A 23,551-nucleotide genomic window follows, 5' to 3' on the forward strand; every position below is an offset into this window, starting at 1 on the left:
TTGAAGCTTTCTGAGCAGGGATTAGTGTGGTCACACTTGAATTTTAGACATAAGTTTGGCAACAATATGTATTATAAGACTGAGGGGGTGCATGGATAGCAATTAGGTTCTTTCTGGGCAAAAGGAGTTAGGGTATGTGTCTATATTTTGATGGGGGGGATCCAGAAGGAGACAGAAGTGAGAGATATTGATGATGGGGTACTTGACAAATTTGGCAATTGATTGGACATAGAAAGTGAGGGTTAGTGAAAAGTTGAGGGTGACTCCTAGGTTGCCTGGGTGATTAAAAGAATGGTGATGCCACCAAATGAATGGAGAAGTTAGGTAGAGAATGGGGTAGGGAATAAGAGAGATGAATTTTGTTTTGGATATGTTGAATTTGACATACCCACGAAACATCCAGGTAGAAATGTCCCATAGGTATTTGGAGGTAGAGAACTGGAACTTAGGAGAGAAATGAAGGCTGGATATGCAGATTTGGGAATCATGGATAGAATTTATTGTGGACCATTTATCAGATATGTTGTAGAGGGGATCCCTGTTCTAGGTCAATAGTTAGATGATTTCTTTCTGAGGTCCCTTCAAACGCTGAAGTACGCTGTGGTAATCTGATTTGTTGAGTATTATTTTGTTTTGGATTAGTATTTTTTGATATGATAACATTTTGAGAAAATCAGCTTTTTTCTCTTTTACTAGAGGATAAGGTGAGTAATTTTATTTGTGTCAACTTAGCTTACAAAATAAAATTTAACTAATTTTTTGTGTGAATATTCTGAGAATTTAATTGAATAAAGTGTTTAACAATATGTTATACATTTACAGGTTAAATGGAAGGAGAGAATCAGGTTGTTTTGAGGGAAAGAATATTATTCAGATTATATCTGTAGATTGTTTCTAGTATAAGAAATATATTAGACGTGTAATTGTTATGCTAACTGAAGCTACAGTACTGTGCTTTATTACTTTGTACGTACCTAGTACACTGTTGACAGTTGCCTTTTTGTGGATTTAGTGTCTTCTTGGGCAAAATCCTTTCTAAAAGAATTTTTTATTGATCTGTTTGCATTATAGCAAATATAATAAAATAGCACCTATAACTGCAGTCCTCAGAGAGGTTTATAAAAGAAAAAAAAACTAATGTTGCTGTAAGTAATGTTAGATCTGAGATAATGTGTGAAATCTGTAACTGACTATTTTTTAACTTCCAGATGTATTGAGCAAAAATTTAAACGCTGTCCTCCTTTGCCTACCACAAGTGTCATAATAATTTTTCACAATGAAGCATGGTCTACTCTGTTCAGAACAGTCCACAGTGTACTCTATTCTTCACCAGCCATACTACTGAAAGAAATCATTTTGGTAGATGATGCCAGTGAGGATGGTAAGAAAAAAAATGCAATTAAATTATCCTTTATAAGATTGTGTGGGGTTGGCTAAAATCTATTTAGGAATAGTTATCCACCTATCAGTCTACCTTCTCAGAGATGTGCCATCCCTCTTTGGATGACCTGTGTTGATGGAAAGTTGAGATCAATGGGAATGAACATATGAGTATTTTTTGAGGGCTGAAGAAAAATTGTAAAAGGCACCTTTCCTCATCACTTCAGGATTATTTAACTAGAATGAGTTATTTTGAAAAAATCAATTTTAGGGATTATTACCTTCTCTCCAGGTTTCTAAATGGTCCCTGTGGAAGTAAATAGTTTTGGAGGGTAGCCTAACCTTTTGTCTAAATTATAGGCATCTAAATTATTATGCAGTTCATCCACCTTTATGACCTCAGGAACCTTTAGGAGACCTTTAGGTCTCTGCCTTTCACAGCTTCTTCAAATGTTTAAAAAAAAAAACCTACCAGATTAAATGATCTCTGAAAGCCTTTCCAATTCTAAAAATCTTACAATCCTAAATTATCTATTGAAGACATGTTCAGTGTAGTAACTGCTGGGTGCTGGAAAAGAAGTATATGATACTGTCCCTGCTCTCTGCTTGATTTTGTAATCTAGTTGGGGAGATGAGATATAAGCATGTTAAAATGAAAGAACAAATACATAAATAAATAAAATGAAAGGATAATATGAGTTTAATAGTAATATACGACAAAGAAGACATTGTAAATAACCAAATGAATAGTGTTGACTCTAGATTTAGAGGAGAGTGTGATTAACATGAACTGCTGTGTTGCATTGAAATCTAAATTTTCTAATTCTGATTTTTTTTAAAAACATTGGAGAGGGGGTGCTTTTGTGAAAGGAAACCCACTGTGCTTCCTTTTTTAAAAAAAATATCAAAAAGTAGTGGCAGATGCCTGTAATTACTGATGCTAAGGAGACTGATACTGTTAGATCGTTCAAGTTAGGGAGTTCTGAGCTGCAGTAGTAGGGCTAAGCTGCTGATTGCAACAAGGCCAGCATCACATAGCAAGGCCTTGGGGTGTGGGGAGGGGTGGGGGGCGGAGAGAAGGATCAGGGAGGGCAGGGATCAGACTGCCTAAGGAGGGGGCAACTAGCTCAGGTCAGAAACATAGCAAGTCAAAGCTCCTGGTGCCATTCAATAGTGGGATCAGGCCTATAAGTGGCTATTGCACTTCCAGCCTGAGTGATATAGGGAATCCCATCCTCTCCCAAAATAAATGAATAAATAAAAAGAAGAATACACCTTCAAAAGCCTGTAATATATCTATTTGTAAATTCTTACTTTGTTAAAGCAGAACACACCTATGTTTGTGTTTTCTTGTCAATTTTTATTTCCAATTTTATTTCTGGTAACTAGTTCTAATGTGTTCAGGGAATAGTTTACATAGGCTTACTTTTCTACTCAGTTGATTTAGAATCCCATCTCCTTCATGTTTGAAGCAGTCAACTTTGTTGTCCTTTCTAATGAGTGATAGAATAAACAATATATTTAATGCATCTATACATATTTGAATATGCATTTGCCTTCATATTTTCATATCTCATTGAGGCATTTGTGAAAACTAAGAACTAGGATAGGAAGAAGGTCACATGTAGCATTCATAAGTAACCAAGAGTTAACTATATTTGAGCAAATAGGCAAATGTTTATAAATAGTGACCATATTTGATTGACTTATTGGTTTTTCCCTTTACTTGCTTGTCCCAGTTTTTATCCAGTAGACATCTCACTTAGTTTGGAATTACAAGTTTCTATGATAGGCATATTGCTACATATTTCCTTGATCTTAATTAACATATGCTTTCATGCTAGTTATATCTTGGAAACTTTCAATTTTGCAAGGCTCTTAGACTTAGTAAGTAGGTAGTTGGGTATTAATAAGTCTTCTGACAACACATGTAGGTAGTTACTTTCTGGGAGGCTGTATTCCCAGATAGTTGCATCTGATTCCTTCATCAAGTTGGGAAAGCCACAAGGTTATTCTAGATTCTATATTCATCCTTTTTTCTCTAAGACTCCTATTTTCACCTCAGTTTTTAAAAGATTTATTAGAATTTGCTTCAAGTCCAAATGTGTTTCATTTGACACTCAGTAAAATCTCTTAACTTCTAAATACTTTCTTCTGGCCCCACTTGACAGCCATTCATCTAATTCCTATCCCCTCTCATTTTTTTTCTAAAACCTTTAAAGTCACTAATCTATATGAAAGGTAGAAGATAAGTATTTTATGTGTTGCAAGTATTTTGTGTGGTACAAGTCATAGCTTAGAGTATTTGAGAAAGTTGATTTTTATTCAGCTATGAAGAGTTAAATTAGGATTAAAACATTAATTTTTTCTTGATTTGAAGGACTTTATACAACTGGTTACTAAAGCAATGTCTCAGCACTATTTTTGTTTGATTATTTTGCATTGTTTTTGTTTTTATTTGGTATATTTGTATTTTTGAAATTGTGTTTGTTATTTTGTATATTTTACTTGTAGGTGTTGAATATGAAAATAAATTCTTAAACTAGAATGTTTTTCTTACAGAATATTTGCATGATAAACTAGATGAATATGTTAAGCAATTTCAAATAGTAAAAGTTGTCCGACAAAAAGAAAGACAAGGTCTGATCAATGCCCGGTTGTTAGGAGCATCAGTAGCAACTGCTGAAACACTCACCTTTTTGGATTCCCACTGTAAGTATCTGAAATTAAGTCTCTTAACATTCCAGATTTAAAGAAAATCTATTTTTTATTCATATCCTTTTTCCAAAAATTGCTTAACTTTGGCCTTTCAGGGATACTGACTGGTCTTGTTGACTCTTCTTCAGGACCAGCTCTTCCTCAGTGAAGGTGACAATCTTGACAACTTGCACCCGAGCCTAGCTAAGGATGTGAGCTACCACTCTGTCACATGGAGCTCTGTTCTCTGTACTGTTTGAACCTGCTGCTATCCAACAATAGCTAGTCTTAACATTTCTCCTAGTGAGCTTTCATTTTTAGATGCACAATCTTCAGAAGATGATCAATCCTATGTTTCTATTATTTTTAAGATTTACAAAGCCTTCAAAGGAACTTTTCTTTGAAATGCCTTTATATGATGCTAGATTTGTGTTGTTAATCTCTACCCTTAATCTATCAATGCTATGGAAAATATAAACTACTTACTAGTTTTTGTTTTTTTTTATAATAGCCATCATCAACAATCTTTGGGCCAAATTGCTTTTGTCCAGCTTTATTCTCTATTATCTCTTCTAGGAGCATGTGTTTTTTGCTTTCTTTACCCTTTTACTATTATCAATCATTACTATGAATGTTTTGAGTGCACCTCTTCCTCCCTGCCCAGCTTTTTAGATACTTATTTTATCTCTTGGGTTTATGAATTCAGTGCATTTTAAATGTCAATAATAACTTGGAGCATTTCCATTAAGGCTTTTTGTCTTTGAAAGAGCTTATTAGGCAAAATTAAAAAAAATTGGCAGCCAATTTTAAGTATAAAGTAACATCCAAAATGTAAATAATTTTATAGTATACTTATTTTTTTTGTTAAATAAAAAAACTCGTGTCTTTTTTAAAGTAATTAAAATTTTGTTCCCTCCAGGTGAGTGCTTTTATGGTTGGTTAGAACCTATGTTGTCAAGAATAGCTGAAAACCACACGGCAGTTGTAAGTCCAGATATTGCAACAATAGATCTTAATACTTTTGAATTCAGCAAACCGTCTCCATATGGACATAACCATAACCGTGGAAATTTTGACTGGAGTTTATCATTTGGCTGGGAATCTCTTCCTGATCATGAAAAGCAAAGAAGAAAAGATGAAACCTATCCAATTAGGTGATTAACCAAATATTATGTCAATAAATGTACATGAACATGATTGATTTACTCCACAAATTTTTTTTGCACTTGCTATACTTGGGTTAGTCCTGATGTACAGGGTCATAGGATTATAGATTTAGAGCAAGAATGGAGTTATATAGTCCTGGTTACATGGTTATGTAGTCATTTTACAAATGAAGAAACTTAAGCCCCCAAAAGTGAAGTGGATTGCTAAAGGTCATACCTCTGGCAAATGGCATGCCTGGGACTCAAACCCAGGTTTTCTGACTCTCAAATGCTTAGCACTGCTAATCCAACTCATGCTAAGTAGCAAGTAATTGAAGTTAAAATCAAATATTGGGGAAATAGGAAAATCGTGTTTCCTTTTCCTTATGTTTCATGCCACTGAGAATGACTTGTCTAGTGAAGGGCCTAGTGCAGATAGCATCTTTGACTATTTTCTTCAAAAGTTGATTTTGAAGTGACATTTACAAAATGCTCTCTTAACTTTTATTTGGTTCCATTAGCTCTTTTAAAACTTTTTTTTATTTTAGTTTTTGGTTTTGTTTTTAAGTTTCACCATGACTTTGTTTTGCAGAACACCCACTTTTGCGGGCGGTCTTTTTTCTATATCAAAAGAATATTTTGAATATATTGGAACTTATGATGAAGAAATGAAAATCTGGGGAGGAGAAAATATAGAAATGTCTTTCAGAGTAAGTTTATTGGAGATTAACTATATTAAGCATTTAGATTACTTTGTGAAAATCAATTGATACGGATTATAAAGTGTGTGTTATATGCACTTTAAATTTTAAGTGCTAGAAAATTTGGAAGAAAAATCTTCCCTTTAAAGATATAATTTGATGTATTTAATGCTGTAGAAATACAGGAGAATAGAGTTAAGCCCCTGTGTTTGAGCAATAATACCTATTAATGCACTTATAGCTAAGACAAATATAATCAAATCATTATGCTTCAGGAAATAATTTGATTGCCAAAGGAATCAGAATGGAAAAATGATTATGTAAGATTTTAAAGGTCATAGGACTTAGTTGTTTGAACAAAGGAAGCAGTTTTCTGGGTAGAATGTAGTGTGTAATACTAACTCTAATATAAGAAGCAAAGCAGTAGCTTTGGATGCTCACCCACATATGACTCATATTTATTTGATCCATTGCTTAGCACAGTGCCTGGCACATAGGGAGCACTTAATGCTTTTGGTTGAACAATTTCTTCTTATGAGATTTATTTTCAATGTTTGTCATGATTTGTTTTCACCCCTTAGGTTAGTATACTTTAGAGCAGTAGAAGACCTGGGCTCAAGTCTCCATTTTAACATTTATAACCAGAGGACCTTCGGCAGATATTTTGCAGATCAGGAAGCCTGGGCTTCCTGAAAAGAGGGATAATGATATGCCCCACCTGCCTCACAAGATTCTTATATGGATCAAATAGGAACTATAAATATAGGAAATACAAATGCTCTTTGTAAATGGCAAAGCATTATACAATGTAGTGGCAATAATGAATCTTAAGTTCCTTATTCTTATATTTTTAAAGATTGAAGACATTCATATGAGTAACATTGAGTTAATATTTCATCTGGATTTAACCTATCAGATTGTAATCAGATTTTGCAATGTTCAATTAAATATTCATAACTAGAAGGAAAGGGCAGGGAATAAGCATTTATATAATGCCTGTTATGTTCAAGGTACTGTGCTAAATGCTTATTAGAAATACCATTTGATCATCACAAAAACCCTGTGAAGTAGGTACTATTATTATCCCCGTTTTACACTTGAAGAAACTGAGAAAAATAGTGGCTTGCCCGGAGTCATAGAGCCTAGTAAGTGTCTGAGGCTGGATTTGAATCCAAGGATTCAGACTCCAGACCCAGCACTCTATCCATTTTACCCATCAGCTACCTTAGAAGTATAACATCAGATTGGAAAGTTATAGTTTAAAGGCTTAAAAAAACAGCGTTTTGCTCATACTATGACGTTTTAGAACTACTTTTTATGTCACAGAGCTATAATTTACATGTTTATATCGAATGAACTAACATCAATGCGAATAACAACCTTATAATATGATTCTGTGATTAAAGTTCACTTGTAAACATTTATAACTAACCAGATTTCAGGATGCTTGTTATTGAGAGCCTTTAGTTGAAGGAGACAAAATTATTTTAAAAAAAACATTTAAAGAAGAAAATATTGATACAATCGCACTTGAATCATTTGTTACTGGAAGAAGGACATATTAAGAATTTTCAGCTTAAAAGATAACTGTTTTTACAAATAATACCTGGCTCCTCTTCCTTATGGTAATAAAAATAACAATTTGTTGTTGCTGTGAGATTTTAAATAATATATAAAACTGACATCTTGCTAGAGCAGAGTAGAACCTGGGTCTTCCTATACTTAGATTACTGGTATATGCTTCCATTTGCCCATGTCATTTATGTATAATGACCATGAGAGTTGTGTCAGTGGCTAGATGTATAACACAAAAGAAGACCTTTATCTTGGTATACTTATTGAATATAAGTAGATCTTCAACTTGCTGCTAGATATACTGTGGTATAATGTTTAGGGTGTTGGATTTGTTACTAACTAGCTGTGTGACCATGGACAAGTCATTTCATCTCTCTGAGGTTCAGTTTCTTCAACTGAAAAATGGGGATTATACCTGTAGAATCTACCCCCAAGAGTTGTTGAGATTCAAGTAAGAGAATAGATGTAAAGCACTTTCCAGACTTTAAAACACTGTACAAATGCCACCTGTTGACAAAGGAGAATGCATAGTAGAATAATGTAGAAGTTAAATTTTGTGAGGTTTTATATAAAACATCCAAAATAGAGTCAGGATTTTCACTCTGACATACTGTGATGTTTGGTTACTGGCATATGGCTTTGTAGGTTGTTAGATGTTCATATTGATGTTAGTTCATTCACTGTAAACATGTGAATTGTAGCTCTGTGAGTTAAACATGAATTATATATAATGCTCTAAGCTAGGTTCTGGGGAAACAAGAACACAAATTAAATAATTCCTGCCCTGAAGAAAACTTGCTTATATTCTACTGGGGGCACTCAAAGTACATATACAAAATATAATACAAGGTAGGCAGTGAAGGGGGCAAAAGAGAATTTTAAAGAAGGACTCTGGGAAAATTTGAAGTGGGAAAGTATACTAACATAGTGGGGCAGGTAAGATATTAGAGAAGACTTCATGGAGAAGATTGCATCTGAATTGATCTTTGTAGAAATATTTTGAAAGGTGAAAATGAATAATAAATTGCAGTCATAGGGAAACCACTGTGTGAATACACAGAGACAGATGATGGAATGTTGAGTTCAGGAAACAGCTAGTAGGTTAGTTTAATTGGAATGTGGAATTCATGAAGGAGAGGGTAATGTGCAACAAGGCTGAGTCTGTGTAGGTAGCAGCTAGATTATAGAGGGTCTTAAATGCTTGTCTGGACAACAGGAAACTACTAAAAGCTTCTGATTAGGCAAAGTGACACTTTCAAGCCTGTGTTTTAGGAAGACTTGTTTTAGCAATTATGTGAAGCAGTAACTGAAAGGGGAGAGATTGAGACCATATTATAATAGACAACAGGTGATAAGGGATCAGGGTGGTAGCAATGGGAGTGTATAGGAAGGAAAGACTTGAGCAGCAACTAGATATGGATTTGAAGGAGAGAGGAAAGTCAGGGGTGACTGGGAGGATGATGTTGCCCACCAGAGAAAAAAGGAATTTGGAGAAGAGACAGGTTTGAGAAGGACCAGGAACATCAATTGACACAAAAATTATTATAATTTTGCTTTAAAATAAAAAATGTCATCCTGCCATCTCTATTTTCTTTGCCTCATGGATTAAAAAAAAATTGTATTGTCAATTGATGCAGTTTGGTCCTTTGAGATATTCTTAAATTCTGCTCCTTCTCTTATTAATGGGAAAATGATGTGTTTGGGTTTAGATCGGTTGAGTTTTGATATTCTCCTGAAATTTCCAGGCAATGATCATCTAATATGCTGGAGTTTAGGGGATAGATTAAATCTGGATGTAAAGATTTGGTAATCATCTGTGAATCCCAGGAATTGAATGAGATCACCAAATAAGAGAGTATGGAGAAAAAGGAAAGAAAGGTCCCAGGACAGAGTCTTAGGGAGTAATAATGCTTACAAGCTAGAAAAGCTGGGGCAGCTAGGTGGCGCAGTGGATAGAGCACAGGCCCTGGATTCAGGAGGACCTGAGTTCAAAAACGACCTCAGACATATAACACATATTAGCTGTGTGACCCTGGGCAAGTCACTTAACTTGATTGCCTAACCAAAAAGCAAAAAAAGCAAACAAACAAAAACCAAGCTAGAAAAGCTTAAGCATGATGTAGCAAATGTGCTGAAGATAATTTGCATGGGTAGAAGAACCAGCCCGGTTATATAATATAAGGTAGCGTAGAGAATCCAGAAAAAGGGAGTGGCCATCAGAAAAGTCAAGGGAATAAAGCCACAATAGGAAATAGGATTCAACATTTGGAATTATTGGTAATCTTTGAGACAGTGGTTTCAGTAAGGTGGGATTAGAAGTCAGATTTCAAGGGGTTGACAAGTGAGTTTGCAGTAAAGAAATGCATGTGGCAAGTGCAGTGTAAGGGAGGACAGAAGACAATAATTTGAAAGGATGGCAAGATTTGTGTGTGTGTGTGTGTGTGTGTGTGTATTTCTTAATATGGAGGAGACCAAAGTATATTTATAGGCAGCAATTGAGGAAGGACCCAGTAGTTGGGAAGAGATTGAAGATAACAGAGAGGGAATGATTGAGGGGGCATGTTCTTTGTGGAGTTGTAAAGGGGTGGGATTAAGGGCACAGGAAAGCCCTTAGCCTTGGCAAAGAGAAGGAAAACTTTATCCTCTGGAACTGAAACAAAGGAAGAGAGAGGACAGGTGATGAAGATGTAGAGAAGTTTTGAGATATGGAACTGGAGAGATAATTGAGCTCAGGGTGGATGGCCTTCCAAAACAAAAGTATATTTAGTTGCCACTGAAGGATGGGTTGTTTTGTAAAAAGTGGTACAAATGAATTTAAGAAAGTGATATTAAATTTCAGGAGAATAACTCTATTTGTGAAGTTGGGATGTCTTTTTCCCCCATCTGTCTTTTTGGCAAGATGTTTAAAGATGAAGTTGAAAACCACTTTGATTTTTATTTTACATTTAAAATCTTCCAAATACTGTAAATTTATACAAAAATATCATTAATTATCAGGTATGGCAATGTGGTGGGCAGTTGGAGATTATGCCTTGCTCTGTTGTTGGACATGTTTTTCGCAGCAAAAGCCCTCATTCGTTTCCAAAAGGCACTCAGGTGATAGCTCGTAACCAAGTTCGTCTTGCAGAAGTCTGGATGGATGAATTTAAAGACATATTTTATCGAAGAAACACAGAAGCAGCAAAAATTTTTAAACAGGTAGGTTATAAACAAAAACCCGAAGTTGCACATAATAGATTCCTTATTGAAATCTTCCTAACTAGAAACCATAAAATAAAGATTAAAAAAAAAAACAGTCAAAGGCATTGTTTCAATTGTAGAAAGAAAAGAAACTTTTCATTTTAGTAGGAGATTAGTTTTTAGTCTTTTTTTCTTTATGCAAAATGACTAGGATCAGTATATCAGTGTTAGTGTAACGTGGCAAGGATATAGCATATTTATAGCATTATGACACTAGGTTACTGTCTTTTCTCTTAGGTCAAAGTCACATTCACCCTGTTACTCAAACTGCAAAGGGCACACACATACTAATAGACATATATGGTGAATTGCACATAGCTAAGTAGCCACTTCCTGGTGAGAAATTCAAGAACAACATACTTTCACTTCAGAAGTTCCTCAGATTTTGGGGCAAGGCCTTTATATTTTGAATTTGACACCATAGTTTCAATTTAATTCATCAAAGAGTTAAGCATTTACTATGTGCACAGCACTGTTGTAGGCACTGGTAGAGATATAAAAATGTATGAGACTGGGCCCTTGCCTCATGGAGCTTAGGGACTAGTAGACAGATATGAACAAAATATTCTTAACTATATTGCTGCACTTACACACTTCACTCTTAAATGCAACAAAAGATTTAATGTTTAGCAAATTAAATGATTGTTCTTGGCTTTTCTTGGAGATATCTTTGTAATGTAATGTTTCTTATTTTTTATTTGATTTTTTTGGTGGGGAGGGAGTCATAACTGTTAGACAAATACTTTGAGTAATGAGCTTTAATTTAATTTTTTTCTTCATTATCATTTGAAATAAGTAAATAGAGCCCTCTAAATGAGATTATCCTCTGATCCTACTGTTTTGACACTCTTAATTGGAAATAGTAGAGAGTCACAGTCTATAAGTGCTGTTTTTATTTATATCTAATGATGTGAGTTTCATTGATTTTACCAAAAAAAAATTATTTCATAGATAAACCTGGTAAATTATGGCTACTCCTGGTTTAATTCATTTAGACTCAAAAGATCTGGGTTCAAGTTCTGACATTATCACTTATCCATCATTTGACTTTGGGCAATTCACTTCCACAGATTGTTAATTGAAGAGGATTGGACAGTTGATCTAGAAAGATCCCTTCCATCTCATATTCTGAAAGGTTTAGTGAATACCTTTGGGTGGGAGAAGTTCTGTCACTTATGAGGTATATATCTGAAGTAGTATAGCTATTTCTGTTTTGGTCAGAAACCCTGGGGGTCTTCTCCTCAGAGTTTTTTTTTTTTATTGTTTGATTTTTGGAATAGGTAAAAGAGACCATTCTTTGCCTCATTTCTTATCTAGCCTTAATCATTGAATGGGCATTGCCTCAGTCAAACTGAGACCTGGGAGAGACCTTAGCTTAAAAAGGCCAAGGTCTCCCACTGTATCTAGGAGAACATGAGGCTGGTGACTTTGCACAGCCCTCCCTCACTTAAATCCAATTCACTTGCAAGTCATGGCACCACCTTCCTGATGTCATGGTCCTCTTCAAGAATGAAGGACAAACAACATCAGAAGTAGTAGAACAAGTACTGTCATGACTTCTAATCACTGAAACAGCATTGATGATACCTTCTATGAAAACAGAGGTCATCTTCTAGACACCAATTGGTGCAGTTAAGCTGAAACTCATTGGTTGCCCAGAGTTTTTGAGACCTGAATTTGAGCACACATCCTTCCTCCCCCCCAAAAAAAGATTTGAAATTTTGAAATTAGATATGAATTTATATGAGATATTCTATACCTTCTGATTATTTCTCTTATCTTCCTCAGAAAACTTTTGGAGATATTTCAAAAAGACTTGAAATAAAACACCGTCTCCAATGTAAAAATTTTACTTGGTATTTAAACAATGTTTATCCGGAAATATATGTGCCAGATCTTAACCCTGTAATATCTGGATACGTAAGTATCTTCTTTTTTCCTCATTGGTTACTTAATTGTACCAAGACACCCTTTCAAGTCTGAGATTCTGTGATTTTTTTTTTTGTGACTGATAATGATTTTATTTGAATAATAGAATTTGTTGACCACATGATAGATGTCCAAGAATGTCAACTTTGTTGATAGGTTACTTATGAGATTTTTCTAAACTAACACTCCTGTATTTTATTCATTCACATTGATTTTTCTCTTACTTGAACATGTATATAAATAATAATTTCTTGAATTTTAAATATAACTAACTTGAAAAAAAAATTTCCTTCAGATACAAAATAAAGGCCTCCAATCATGTTTGGATGTTGGAGAAAACAACCAAGGAGCCAAACCACTAATTATGTATACATGTCATGGTCTTGGGGGAAATCAGGTAAAGTACCATATTAAATGATGTAGTCTACTTGTTAGCATGTATAGATTAATGTAAATTTAGTATTTCTGCTTTTTCTTATAGCCTAATATTTTGTGCTTAGGATCACATTTTGCTTTAAGCACTATCTACTTTGTGGATACGTGAATTTCTGTAAAATTAGATAATTTATATTTAAGGTGCAAGGAATATACTGTTTTACACATTTATTCTTTGACCCATGGCAGCAGCTTGTATCTATATAACTTGTATCTATATAATATCCTTCCAGCAGAAATACCTAATGAGAAAATAACTGAGTTTAATTCATACAATTTTTATTAAAATTGTAATTCACTTTATTAAATACCTTAATATTAATGGCTTATTAAAGTTATTCTTGTTGGCATGAAACTAGTAGAAAATTACACACAAAGACCATGTGTTGAAGTAGATGACCCCATGCTATTATATAATATTTATGGTTAATCCCTAAGTGGTACCATTATAAATTATTCCTGTGAAAAACATTATTATTATGTGAAAGCTTATTTCAGCAGGAAACATCCCATTCACATTTCTACTCTGAGTTATCTATAGCCTATAAATTAGTGGAAAGCCCAGCTCTCAAATTCATTATCTTTGATGCTCTCTGATTAGCATCAGCATTGTTACTAACTCCTCCTTTCCTACCCTCCTACCAATTAGAACTAAAATGTCAGAACCAGAAATTTGGTCAACTTGTATTTATTGAGGAAAATCAAGACAGAAAAACCTTGTAAGAATGCAGTCACTAGATTTTTCTCTCCTTGACCTTTACAAAACAATTGTTGGCAGGATTGTGTTATCTCTTTGAGCATGCAAGGAAAATGTTTGTGATGTCTGGTGTTAAAAGCATAAAGCCTTGAAAATGTGAGACTTAGGAAGATGAGTTCTTTCTCTCCCCCTCAACACCACCCAGTTTTCCTCTTCTCTAACTTTCCTTAACCTAGTGGACCTTAGGTCCCCCCAATCTCTTAATACTGATACCAGTGAATCCAGAGGGGGTCAGTTTTGAAAAGACTAAGGAAAATGATTAGAACCAATGATGAGTTGGGCCCAAGAATGAAAAACCAAGAACTGTGATTGCCTTAACATTGCCTTCTCACCTTACATTTCCCACCTCATGTTGTTATTGCTATTGTTGCTGCTGTTCAGTCATTGCATTTGGGGTTTTCTTGGAAGAGATATGGAGTGGTTTGTCATTTTCTTCTCCAGCTCCTACAGATGTGGTAACGAAGGCAAACAGGGCCAAGTGACTTGCCCAGGGTCACACAGCTAGTAAGTGTCTGAGGCCAGATTTGAACTCAGAAAGATGAGTCTTCCTGACTTCAGGCCTAGCACTCTCATTTTAGAAGATATAGTTAATGTAGTTTAAAACTAGGTTTTTGTGTGAACTAACAATGAGCTGCACTGTTAAAAATCATCCTTTTTAGAATGCTTTGACTGCCTCTTTATTAGGTAATGTCCATCTCTTTTCATTTGTGGTTAAACTCTGATTTTCACGGTAAGTCACCCTTGGGTACATCCTGAGCTCCTTTATTCTTCAGGATACATTGTTCCATTCGTTTATGTGGGTAGGTGCAGAATAATTTTGTTATTCAATTTTCTTTCCTTTGTATTTGAAAATCTTTTTCTTGATTGCTCATAGAATTTGTTGTGTCTTAATGGAATTGTTAAGTTGAACCACTATGTGTCTTGAGTTTGTAGCCTTGTGTTTGTTTTTTTTTCTGGGGAATGTCTATGGATTCTTTCAATTGGCATTTTGACTTCTATGTTCAGAAGTTCTGGGCAGTTTTCCCATGTTACTCCAAAGCATTAGGTTGTCCAGGTTTTTTGACTCGTGTTCTTTTAAGAGACCTATATTTCTTAAGTGGTCTCTACACATCCTATCTTTGATATCAATATGTTTGCTTGAATAGAGAGCATACTTTCTTTTAATGTCATGTTTTTTGCTTACTGTCCTTTACTTCTATGTACTTGCCTTCCTGATCATTCATTCTCTTTTTTGTTTCTTTGATGAGACTTAATGTCGCGGATTCAAGTTTTTTCTATTCTGCCCATTATTTTTGCTGTGCAGGCCATAAAATCTGTTCTCAGAAGTCTCATTCCTCTTTTAAAATCTATATTCTCCTCTAAATCCACAGGGTCCTCTATCTCATCAAGTGTTGAATCTTTTTCCTTTGTTTTGCAGCATTTATTCATTGATGTCTGAACTCCTATCTGGAGGTCATATTTCCTTCTGCTGTTGAAGTTTTCCCTTTTGACTTATCTGCTTGTGCTCAAGGTCTTTGAATTTTCTTACTCACAAGATCTTTGGGAATTTAAGAGTTTTTTCCCTTATTTTCTCTTGATTCCCTCACTTCTGATAGTGATTTCCTTGGTGGCTGGATCTCAAAAGTGTCTCAGCCTCCTCTTGCACTGGGCAATTTATGGTTCACCAGCCTAGGTCACTGTGCCCAAGTGTTTTTTTGGGGGGAAGAACCGAGCCAGCTTGATTCTGGGCCCTGTTCTATCAAGATTAGTAGAGTGCCACACAGCCCTCAACATGGTGTCCTGTCCAGTTCCTTCCGTTCCTCAGTTCTCTAGCCTAACAATACAGAGCATAGCCATACTGATAATATTGTAGCTTGGGGCAATTTCTGTCATTTGGAGTTTGTCTCTGTGAGGCCAGGGGTTGTTGGAGAGCAGGATTGAGCTCTATTTCAAGCCCAGACATGTGTTTTGCCCTTTTCTCTCTGTTCCTCCATTCTCCTGTAGAGATATTTTGCAGCACAGAACACTACCATGGTGGTCTTGAGGCCTCAGTAAATATCTGTAGTTTGGTGCTTAGAGCTCAATGGCATTAGAAAGAGGGAGGAGGTGGAAAGACTGTAGTATAAGATTGTGTTTTGTTGTAATTCCATGAATCTGATTGGCTAGGGCAGTCTTGCTGCTATGGGAGGGGATGCATTCAGAAAGAGTGCACGTTAGGAATTAATTAATGCATTTTTGGATTTTGTTTGGTTTTTTTAACTTTCTTTGGGGTTCCTGATGCCCATCTAAAGTTGCTTTGTCTTTGATGCACAGTTTCTGTTTTTGAGTAGTTTGAAAGATCACACGGTTCAGAGGAAATGTCTAATTCTACATCTTATTGGTCATGGGATTCAGAAGTTTAATAAAAAACCATTCTTTTTTTATAAAATGTCAAACATTTTCTCCACAATTCCCTTAATTTTAATTTGTTAGCCACCCTGATTGTATTATTTACTTATTGCCAGAACATGATCCCTGCTTTCCTGCCTCTTGGCTTTGACTCATGCAGTTCTTTCCACCTTGGAATGCCCTTTGCCTCATCCTACCTTCTCTCCTAAACTAATTCAAATACAAAATTCTTCAAGACACTTTCCCTAATCCTTTCTTTTCTCACCCAGAAGAAATTTCGCCTTCCTCAGAACTCCCAAAAAGAGGCATTTTATTTGTATTCTTAAGGCATGAAAGATGTCTCATTATCTTTTTTTTTCTTTTAAGTGATCATCATGGTCCAGACCTGTGACTTTTATTTCTGTGGTGAATTTAGGGTAAAAACTCCCCTTTAACAGTGCAGCTTAACAATTCATGTGTAAGTTATGGTGTTAGAGCAGGTTCTTAATCTTTTTTATATCATGGGTCCTCTGGCAGTCCGGTGAAGCCTATGGACTCGTCTTCAGAGTAGTGTTTTTAAATGCATAAAATAAAATGCAAGCTTTGAAGTCAATTATAGTGAAATACAGTTCTCAAAGTATTGAAAAAAATTTTCACAGACCCCCAGTTAAGAAAAATTCCTGTAGGGAGTTGCTTAGGTCATTGAAATGACCTGTCCATGGTCACAGAGCTAATAAGTTTAAGAGTCAGGATTTGACACCACATCTTTCTGGCTTCAGGATTGATTCTTCATCTACCTAGGTCGTGCTACCCCTCCCCCCAAAAATCCTTCTTTCAGAAACATAACCAAAGTATTTTAAACCTTTCAGAGGCAGCGTGATATAGTAGATAAGAGTGTGGGCTGAAAGTCAGGAAGGAATTAAATCCTAACTCAGATGCTTACTAACTTTGTGACCCTGGCCAAGTCACCTAATCTTTATTTTCCTTATCTTTGAAATGAGGGGGTTAGACTCAGTGGTCACTAAGGGCCTCTCTTCCAGCTCAAGATTGTGTGATCCTAGTTTTGCCTCAGTATAAAGATTTCCTGATCAGTTAAAAAGTTAATATGATTAATATGTAAAAGTTCTTCACCAAATAAGTGGAAGCTGAAGGGAAATTAAAAAGACCAGAACTACTTGAAAAAGCAGCATTTTGAAAAATACATTTATTAAGATAAAGGCTTTTTAAAGTAAGAATATTAAAGAGGAAGAAAAGCAAAAAAAAAAAAAAAATCAGCAAAACTGATTAGTGCATCAGAACCCGGCATCCACTGGGATTTTCCGCGGCCCTAGGACACCACCCACCCCCAACGTCTGCAAAAGAGTAGCAGGAAAGGATATATTCCTGTCTGTTCTCGGAAGGCCAGGCTTGTTCTTTGTCATTTTGCAATATACATTTTTTGAAATTTTGTGGTTCTATCTACATTTTGGTAGTCAATGTGTATTCCTTGACTGTTTACTTCACTTTCCATGTTTCTCTGGATTCATCATTGTTACAACGTAGCAATATTCTATTACATTCCCGTATCATAATATTTTTAGCCATTTCCTAAAGGGTGGGCATCAACTTTTGCAAGTTCTTTGCTACCACAAAAAGTGCAGACGGCATGTTTTATGACATCCTATGTGTGTGCTTCTTGCAACCTATCCAGTAGTTTTGTAGGCATTAGTGTTCCACTGAGGGTCCTTGTGTTTTCAGAGTTCTGATCCGCCCCCCTCTTCCAACTTTCTTGATAGCCTTCTCATATCTTACTATTGAAAGAATATGAACCAGATATTAAATCTCGGACTAGGGATCTAAGTTGGGTCATAGACTGATCTAGATTTATATCCTCTTTTGTTATGTAATTGTTTAAAATATCATGTAAATATTCTTATAAATTGTATTTGTTCTCAATTACATATTTTATTGGAGTATTTGTGTAGTTGAAGAATAAAAGGAGTAATAGGATCATAGAATCTGACAAATGGAAGTGATGCCAGAAGTCATATAATACAACTCCGTTGTTTTACAAATAAGGAAATTTAACATATAAGAGCTATATAACATATATAAGAGATCTTAAGAAATATCTTAAGAAATTTGAGATATTAAAGTGTTAAGAAATTACATATAAGGAAATTTAGTTTAGCTAGTTAGTGAGAGAACCCAGATCCCCTGGCATCTTACTTGGTCATAAGATAAGCTGATGATTTGAAATAGGCTTATGTCAGTGTATTTTTATTTGAAGTACTTTATTCTACAATTGAACCGTCATTCTTATGTGGCAACTTAGTATCTAATAGAATTCTTCTTTTCTCCACAGTATTTTGAATACTCTGCGCAGCATGAAATTAGGCATAGCATCCAGCAGGAATTATGTCTTCATGCTATTCAAGGCCCGGTTCAGCTGAAGACATGCAGCTACAGAGGTCAGAAAACACTTACTGTTGGTGAACAGAAATGGGAGATTCAAAAGGTATTTGTTAGTTTATACCTTTGTGTAATTAATTTTGTTAGGCTGCAAACATTTGTACACTTAATAAAGTAATATATGAAATGTCACTTCATTTATAATACCCATTGAGAATTTTCTACCATGTCAATTATGCTGGTGTATATACTCATCAAGTATATTTGGTTGTTTTACACTGATAAGCTTACAAAATTTTTGTACTCATCTATTTCACTGTAGTTCCTATGAATATCTACATAAGTTATTACTCATGAGACTTCATGATTTCATGGTATATTCTGGTAAATTCTTTCTATTATTAATCCCTTAAACCTTATTCCACCTCAAAGCAATATTTTGGTACTTGTGCTACTTTATGTATGCTTTTTGTTTCTTTCTCTCTTAGATAAAAGAGAAGAAATTTCTCATTCTTGCCTTCATTATTTGAATTACTTAACACTTTCTCATTTTTCTGGACAAGGCTCAACTCAGGCCTTTTAAAATTATTAAAATTCTAGGTTAGAATGCAGTGAGACACTTTTGTGGATCTTAAAATGAAATAAAAGCAAATTTACTTAGAATGATTAGAAGGATTCAATTCTTAACGTTAGAAAGGTTACTAATAAAATGCTGTTCTTCACCACCTTCTTAATCACCGTGACAGCCAGCCACATTGGTCAGAAAGACATTCTCGAGGACAAATTATGCTATATGTTCCAACATCAGTTCCTTAGGCCTTCTAGGCACTGCACTGGATCTATTAGTCCTCCAACTACAAGAAAGCCAGATCATTGATGATCCTGAGAATGACCCTTCCTGCCTCTTAAAAGAGAAACAATCCCACTTTACTTAAAACAGGTGCCATTCCTACTACACTCATGAACCTGGTGATAAGTGTCATTTCTCCTTTGTAGCTAAATGTGCCTTTTTAAAGCTATCTATAAAGTTAGAATCTAACTTTAATGTCTAAATCATTTAATCGTGTGTAAAATAAATTCATTATTTCAGGGATAATGTAAGAAGATGTTTTTAAAAGTCAAGCTTTAATTGATGCTATTTTTCCTTTCAGATACATTTCTTTGATTATTTGGTTCTAGAGTAGCTAGGAGTTTTTAAAATTCTTTAATCTAGTACCTTCATGTAAGTTTTAGGATATTGTAGTGATCAAAGTGATACAACTGTAAAATAGCTGAGAAGCTACAAAAACTATTTGTAAAAGTTTTTGTCATTATAAAGAGCAAATTAGGTGACATATCTAGAAAGCAATGTGAGGTTCAAAGTTTTGCCAAAACAAGAATTTGAAATTTGTTTGGTATTTGATAAGTATGAAACTGAGTCTCTCTCTTCTTATCTTCACTTCAGGATCAACTACTATACAATCCATCACTAAACATGTGTCTTACGGGAAATGGAGAGCATCCAAGCTTGGTGCCATGCAATCCATCAGATGTATTCCAGCAGTGGGATTTTGTCCATCAGGATTAAGTGTTACTTAGAATTAGGGAATTAAAACAGGAGATACACTTTCTTATAAAACTGTGACTAGGCATACACTGTAGTTTTGGAAAATTATGCAAAAGCAGCTAATTGTAACTTATTCCAAGTGCATTTTTCCTTATTTATATCTTTAAATGTGCAAGTGGTATGACTGCTACAGAAATCTCTTAAGGTTCTGTTTTAAAGCACAATAATAGCTAGTAATACCAAAGACTATTTTTGGAGACGTCCAGGTTTAGGGAAGAGGTGTTTACAGTATGCTGAAAGTTAATTTGCAGAATAAGGTGGTGTTTGTGTGTCATATCTTTAAACAAAGATGCATACAGATAAATGCACACTCCCAACTTAAAGATATTATATTTCCCCAAGTTTCTGGGGAGTTAGTATAGATTTGATAGTGTATTTTTTTAATGACTTAGAAATTGATCAATGAAGGTCAAGTATTGACCTTTATATATGGTGTGCAAACCAGAAAATTTTATAGGTCTAGGATTTATATTTTTATTTAAATATACAGATAATAGATTTTTGCCTTTGGTGCACTTGTCTGGCAAGTGTTTCCTTAAATATGATATTAAATGAATAAGGTGGTAGAGAAATATTTTTAGCATTTCAGTCTTGGCAGATTTTTAACACTACCGTTTTCAAGCCCAGTGCCCATTCCTCTTGAAGCACTTATGTCTTCCTTAAATGACCTTTCTTAAATAACTTTACTGTGTGTTTTCCTTAAGCAACATTTTTTTAAACTTTTCATAAATGACTTTCTATGGAAAAGGTGCTTTCTAATGTTGATGTCTTCTTTTTCTACTATAAGTTGTTAATCTTGTATCTTTGTGAAATTTAAATTCAAATACAAAATTCACAAGTCTTTTGAACACTAAATTTTATTTGCTACTGGTTCAATTACAAAAAAGTACTTTTTATGGCCTGTTTTTCTTATCAGAAAAGTTTTATTTCTTTTTGTCTGGTGAAAAACACAATAAAGAAATCCTCAATATAACTCCTTTCGTTTTGTGAATTTTCTTGTCTGGATTAAATATTTAAAATGATAGAGGGAAGGGGGCATAAAAATTTTAAAAAATTTTGCTAAGCTTTTATAGTTTAAATATTTATTTTGATAAATTTAGAATTTTTTGATGGGTTGGTGGGGGTGGCAGTGTTTCACATTTCATCCAGATGTAGGGGAAGATAGGTGTAGCAAAAAGGTAAAAAAAGATATAGAATCAATTATAGATTCTCGAAGAATTGGTTTCTATATGAACTCTGAAATTTAATTTCTCTCTTTAATTTCTTTATTGGTTTAAAGTGGGGAGAGGAATATAAAAATGGTGATGACTATTGCTGCCCACAGCACTTCTGAGGTGATAGGTATATACATAGATACATGTATATTTGTTTTTTGAAAAAAAGTTAAATGCTCACTTAAAGTACTTGTCTTCCTTAAATAACTTATCTTAAATACGTTACTGTTTTTGTTCCTTAGGCATACTTCAAAATGTTCCTTAAAATATTGCAAATGTCAGTGGATCTGTGATCTCATTAACATACTCTTTCTCCTCACAACTGTGGATTATAACTCATCCTAATCTCATTTTATATGACTCTTGTCCATATCCTCCTTTAATCCTTCATGCATGTCCACTTAATATACTTTCATTACTTAGCACAGTGCCTGGCACATAGGTAATTTATAAAATGTGTATTTACTGACACAGAAGATGTTCCTTGTAGTTTTTTGAAAACATTAAAAAAAATTTTTTAAACATTGCCATTATCCTTGATTTGTCCATTTATTATACATTATTCTTGCTACATGTTCAACCTATTTCAAGCATTTATCAAAGAAGACTTGAAAATGTGCTTACTAATGTCAGTCTTTCTATTACTATTCATTACATTCATTCATTTTTGAGGTGTGATTTCAAAAACAATCTTTTGAATGCTAAATGTTATTTGCCACTGATTAAGTTAATGTAGAGTTATGATCAAGGTATTTTAATATAAAATGTATTAGAACTCACTGATTGTCTTTTAATATTATTCGTACAATTTGTTTTTATATTTCCTTCATTTCTAAATATATACTTCACCCTCTCCTACTCAGAGAGACATACCTTTCAACAAAGATTTTTTTCAGACTGGATTTCATTTTTTCTCTCTCTTGAGCTGGAAATCCAGTGGCTACTCATAGGCCTGGTCATAATACTTTTCTGCATGGAAGTTGTAATCTGCCCTTTTTTTCTGTTGTGAGCCAGTTTGCCCCTCCTTAGGTAGCCTTGTGGCCTTCTGCTCCCTGGAGCTAACCATATCAGTGCTGTACTTGGTGCAGACTCCCAGTTAGCTTTAGCCATATAGCAGCTTAGAACTCCCAGTCTCCAAGAGATCCATCCCCCTCGGCCTTTCCAGCCCCAGAGACTCCAAGCATGTGCCACCATCCCTTCCATTGCAAAGATTTAAGAGGGGCAAAAAAAAGTTCCACAAAATCAACCAACACATCAGCCATGTCTGGCAATATATACAGTATTCCAAACCCTTAATTCCCTAGCTCTGCATCAGGGTGTGCACCCAGAGATTTTTTTTAAATGTGAAGAAACTGAAACGTATTTAAATTAGTGACTTCACTTAAAAATACAAACTTGAAATATTCCATCAAGTTTTTTGCTGTAGTGATAAACAAGTACTTTGCTGTTGTTTAGTTGTTTCAGTCATGTCTGACTCTTTGTGATGACCACACTTGGGGTTTTCTTGGCAAAGACACTGGAGTAGTTTGCCATTTCCTTCTCCAGGTCTTTTTTTTTTCCATTTGTTTTTTACAGATGAGGAACTGAGGAAGTTGCCCAGCTAGTAAATGTCTAAGTTCAGATTTGAACTCAGGTCCTCTCCAAGACTGACATTCTATCCACTGTACCACCTAGCTTCCCCAACCAGGCATAGACAGAGATACAATTGTCAATGCCAATAATCAATGACTCTAGGAGTGGGTAAAATAAAGTTACTCCTTTCTGCTCTTTTGTATCAATCATACTGGTAATAAACATATTAATCTGAGTGGATTTCTCCCCTCATAGGAGAATGAACATTCTCTACATGCATTTTTGCACTGCTATTAAAACTGAAAATATGTTGGGATACTTCTCATCATAGCTAAAGAGTTATGTCACCTTTTCACCCACTGTTATTGCAGCAGGTCAGTTAAGATCTACAACTTTGAGAACCTCATTTTTATTGCCATTTGGAGACTAGGAATTTGCAAAAGGCAAAGGTGATCTTCAATTAATTTAGTTCATCAATAGGGCCCCTGGATTTTATTTCAGCATCAGCAAGGCAAGTTGTTTTGGCAACCTCTTATAATGATTAAAGACTGTTAAATATGGTT

The 23,551-nt window shown here is 34.8% G+C and overlaps 1 protein-coding gene across 1 annotated transcript; it reads left to right on the forward strand.

The window, feature by feature from the left end:
* Nucleotides 1–1,179: 1,179 nt before the first annotated feature.
* Nucleotides 1,180–21,099, forward strand: GALNT3 (polypeptide N-acetylgalactosaminyltransferase 3; the record flags this gene model as incomplete). Its single annotated transcript, XM_027865704.1, has 9 exons — nucleotides 1,180–1,381; nucleotides 3,943–4,092; nucleotides 4,997–5,231; nucleotides 5,815–5,932; nucleotides 10,496–10,696; nucleotides 12,527–12,658; nucleotides 12,963–13,064; nucleotides 18,550–18,702; nucleotides 20,041–21,099. Coding segments are annotated over 9 exons (1,416 nt in total), but the record flags the coding sequence as incomplete, so codon positions are not given.
* Nucleotides 21,100–23,551: the final 2,452 nt, after the last annotated feature.

The sequence above is a fragment of the Vombatus ursinus genome, unplaced genomic scaffold, assembly GCF_900497805.2.
Source record: "Vombatus ursinus unplaced genomic scaffold, bare-nosed wombat genome assembly UNPS02014779.1, whole genome shotgun sequence".
Taxonomy (NCBI): domain Eukaryota; kingdom Metazoa; phylum Chordata; class Mammalia; order Diprotodontia; family Vombatidae; genus Vombatus; species Vombatus ursinus.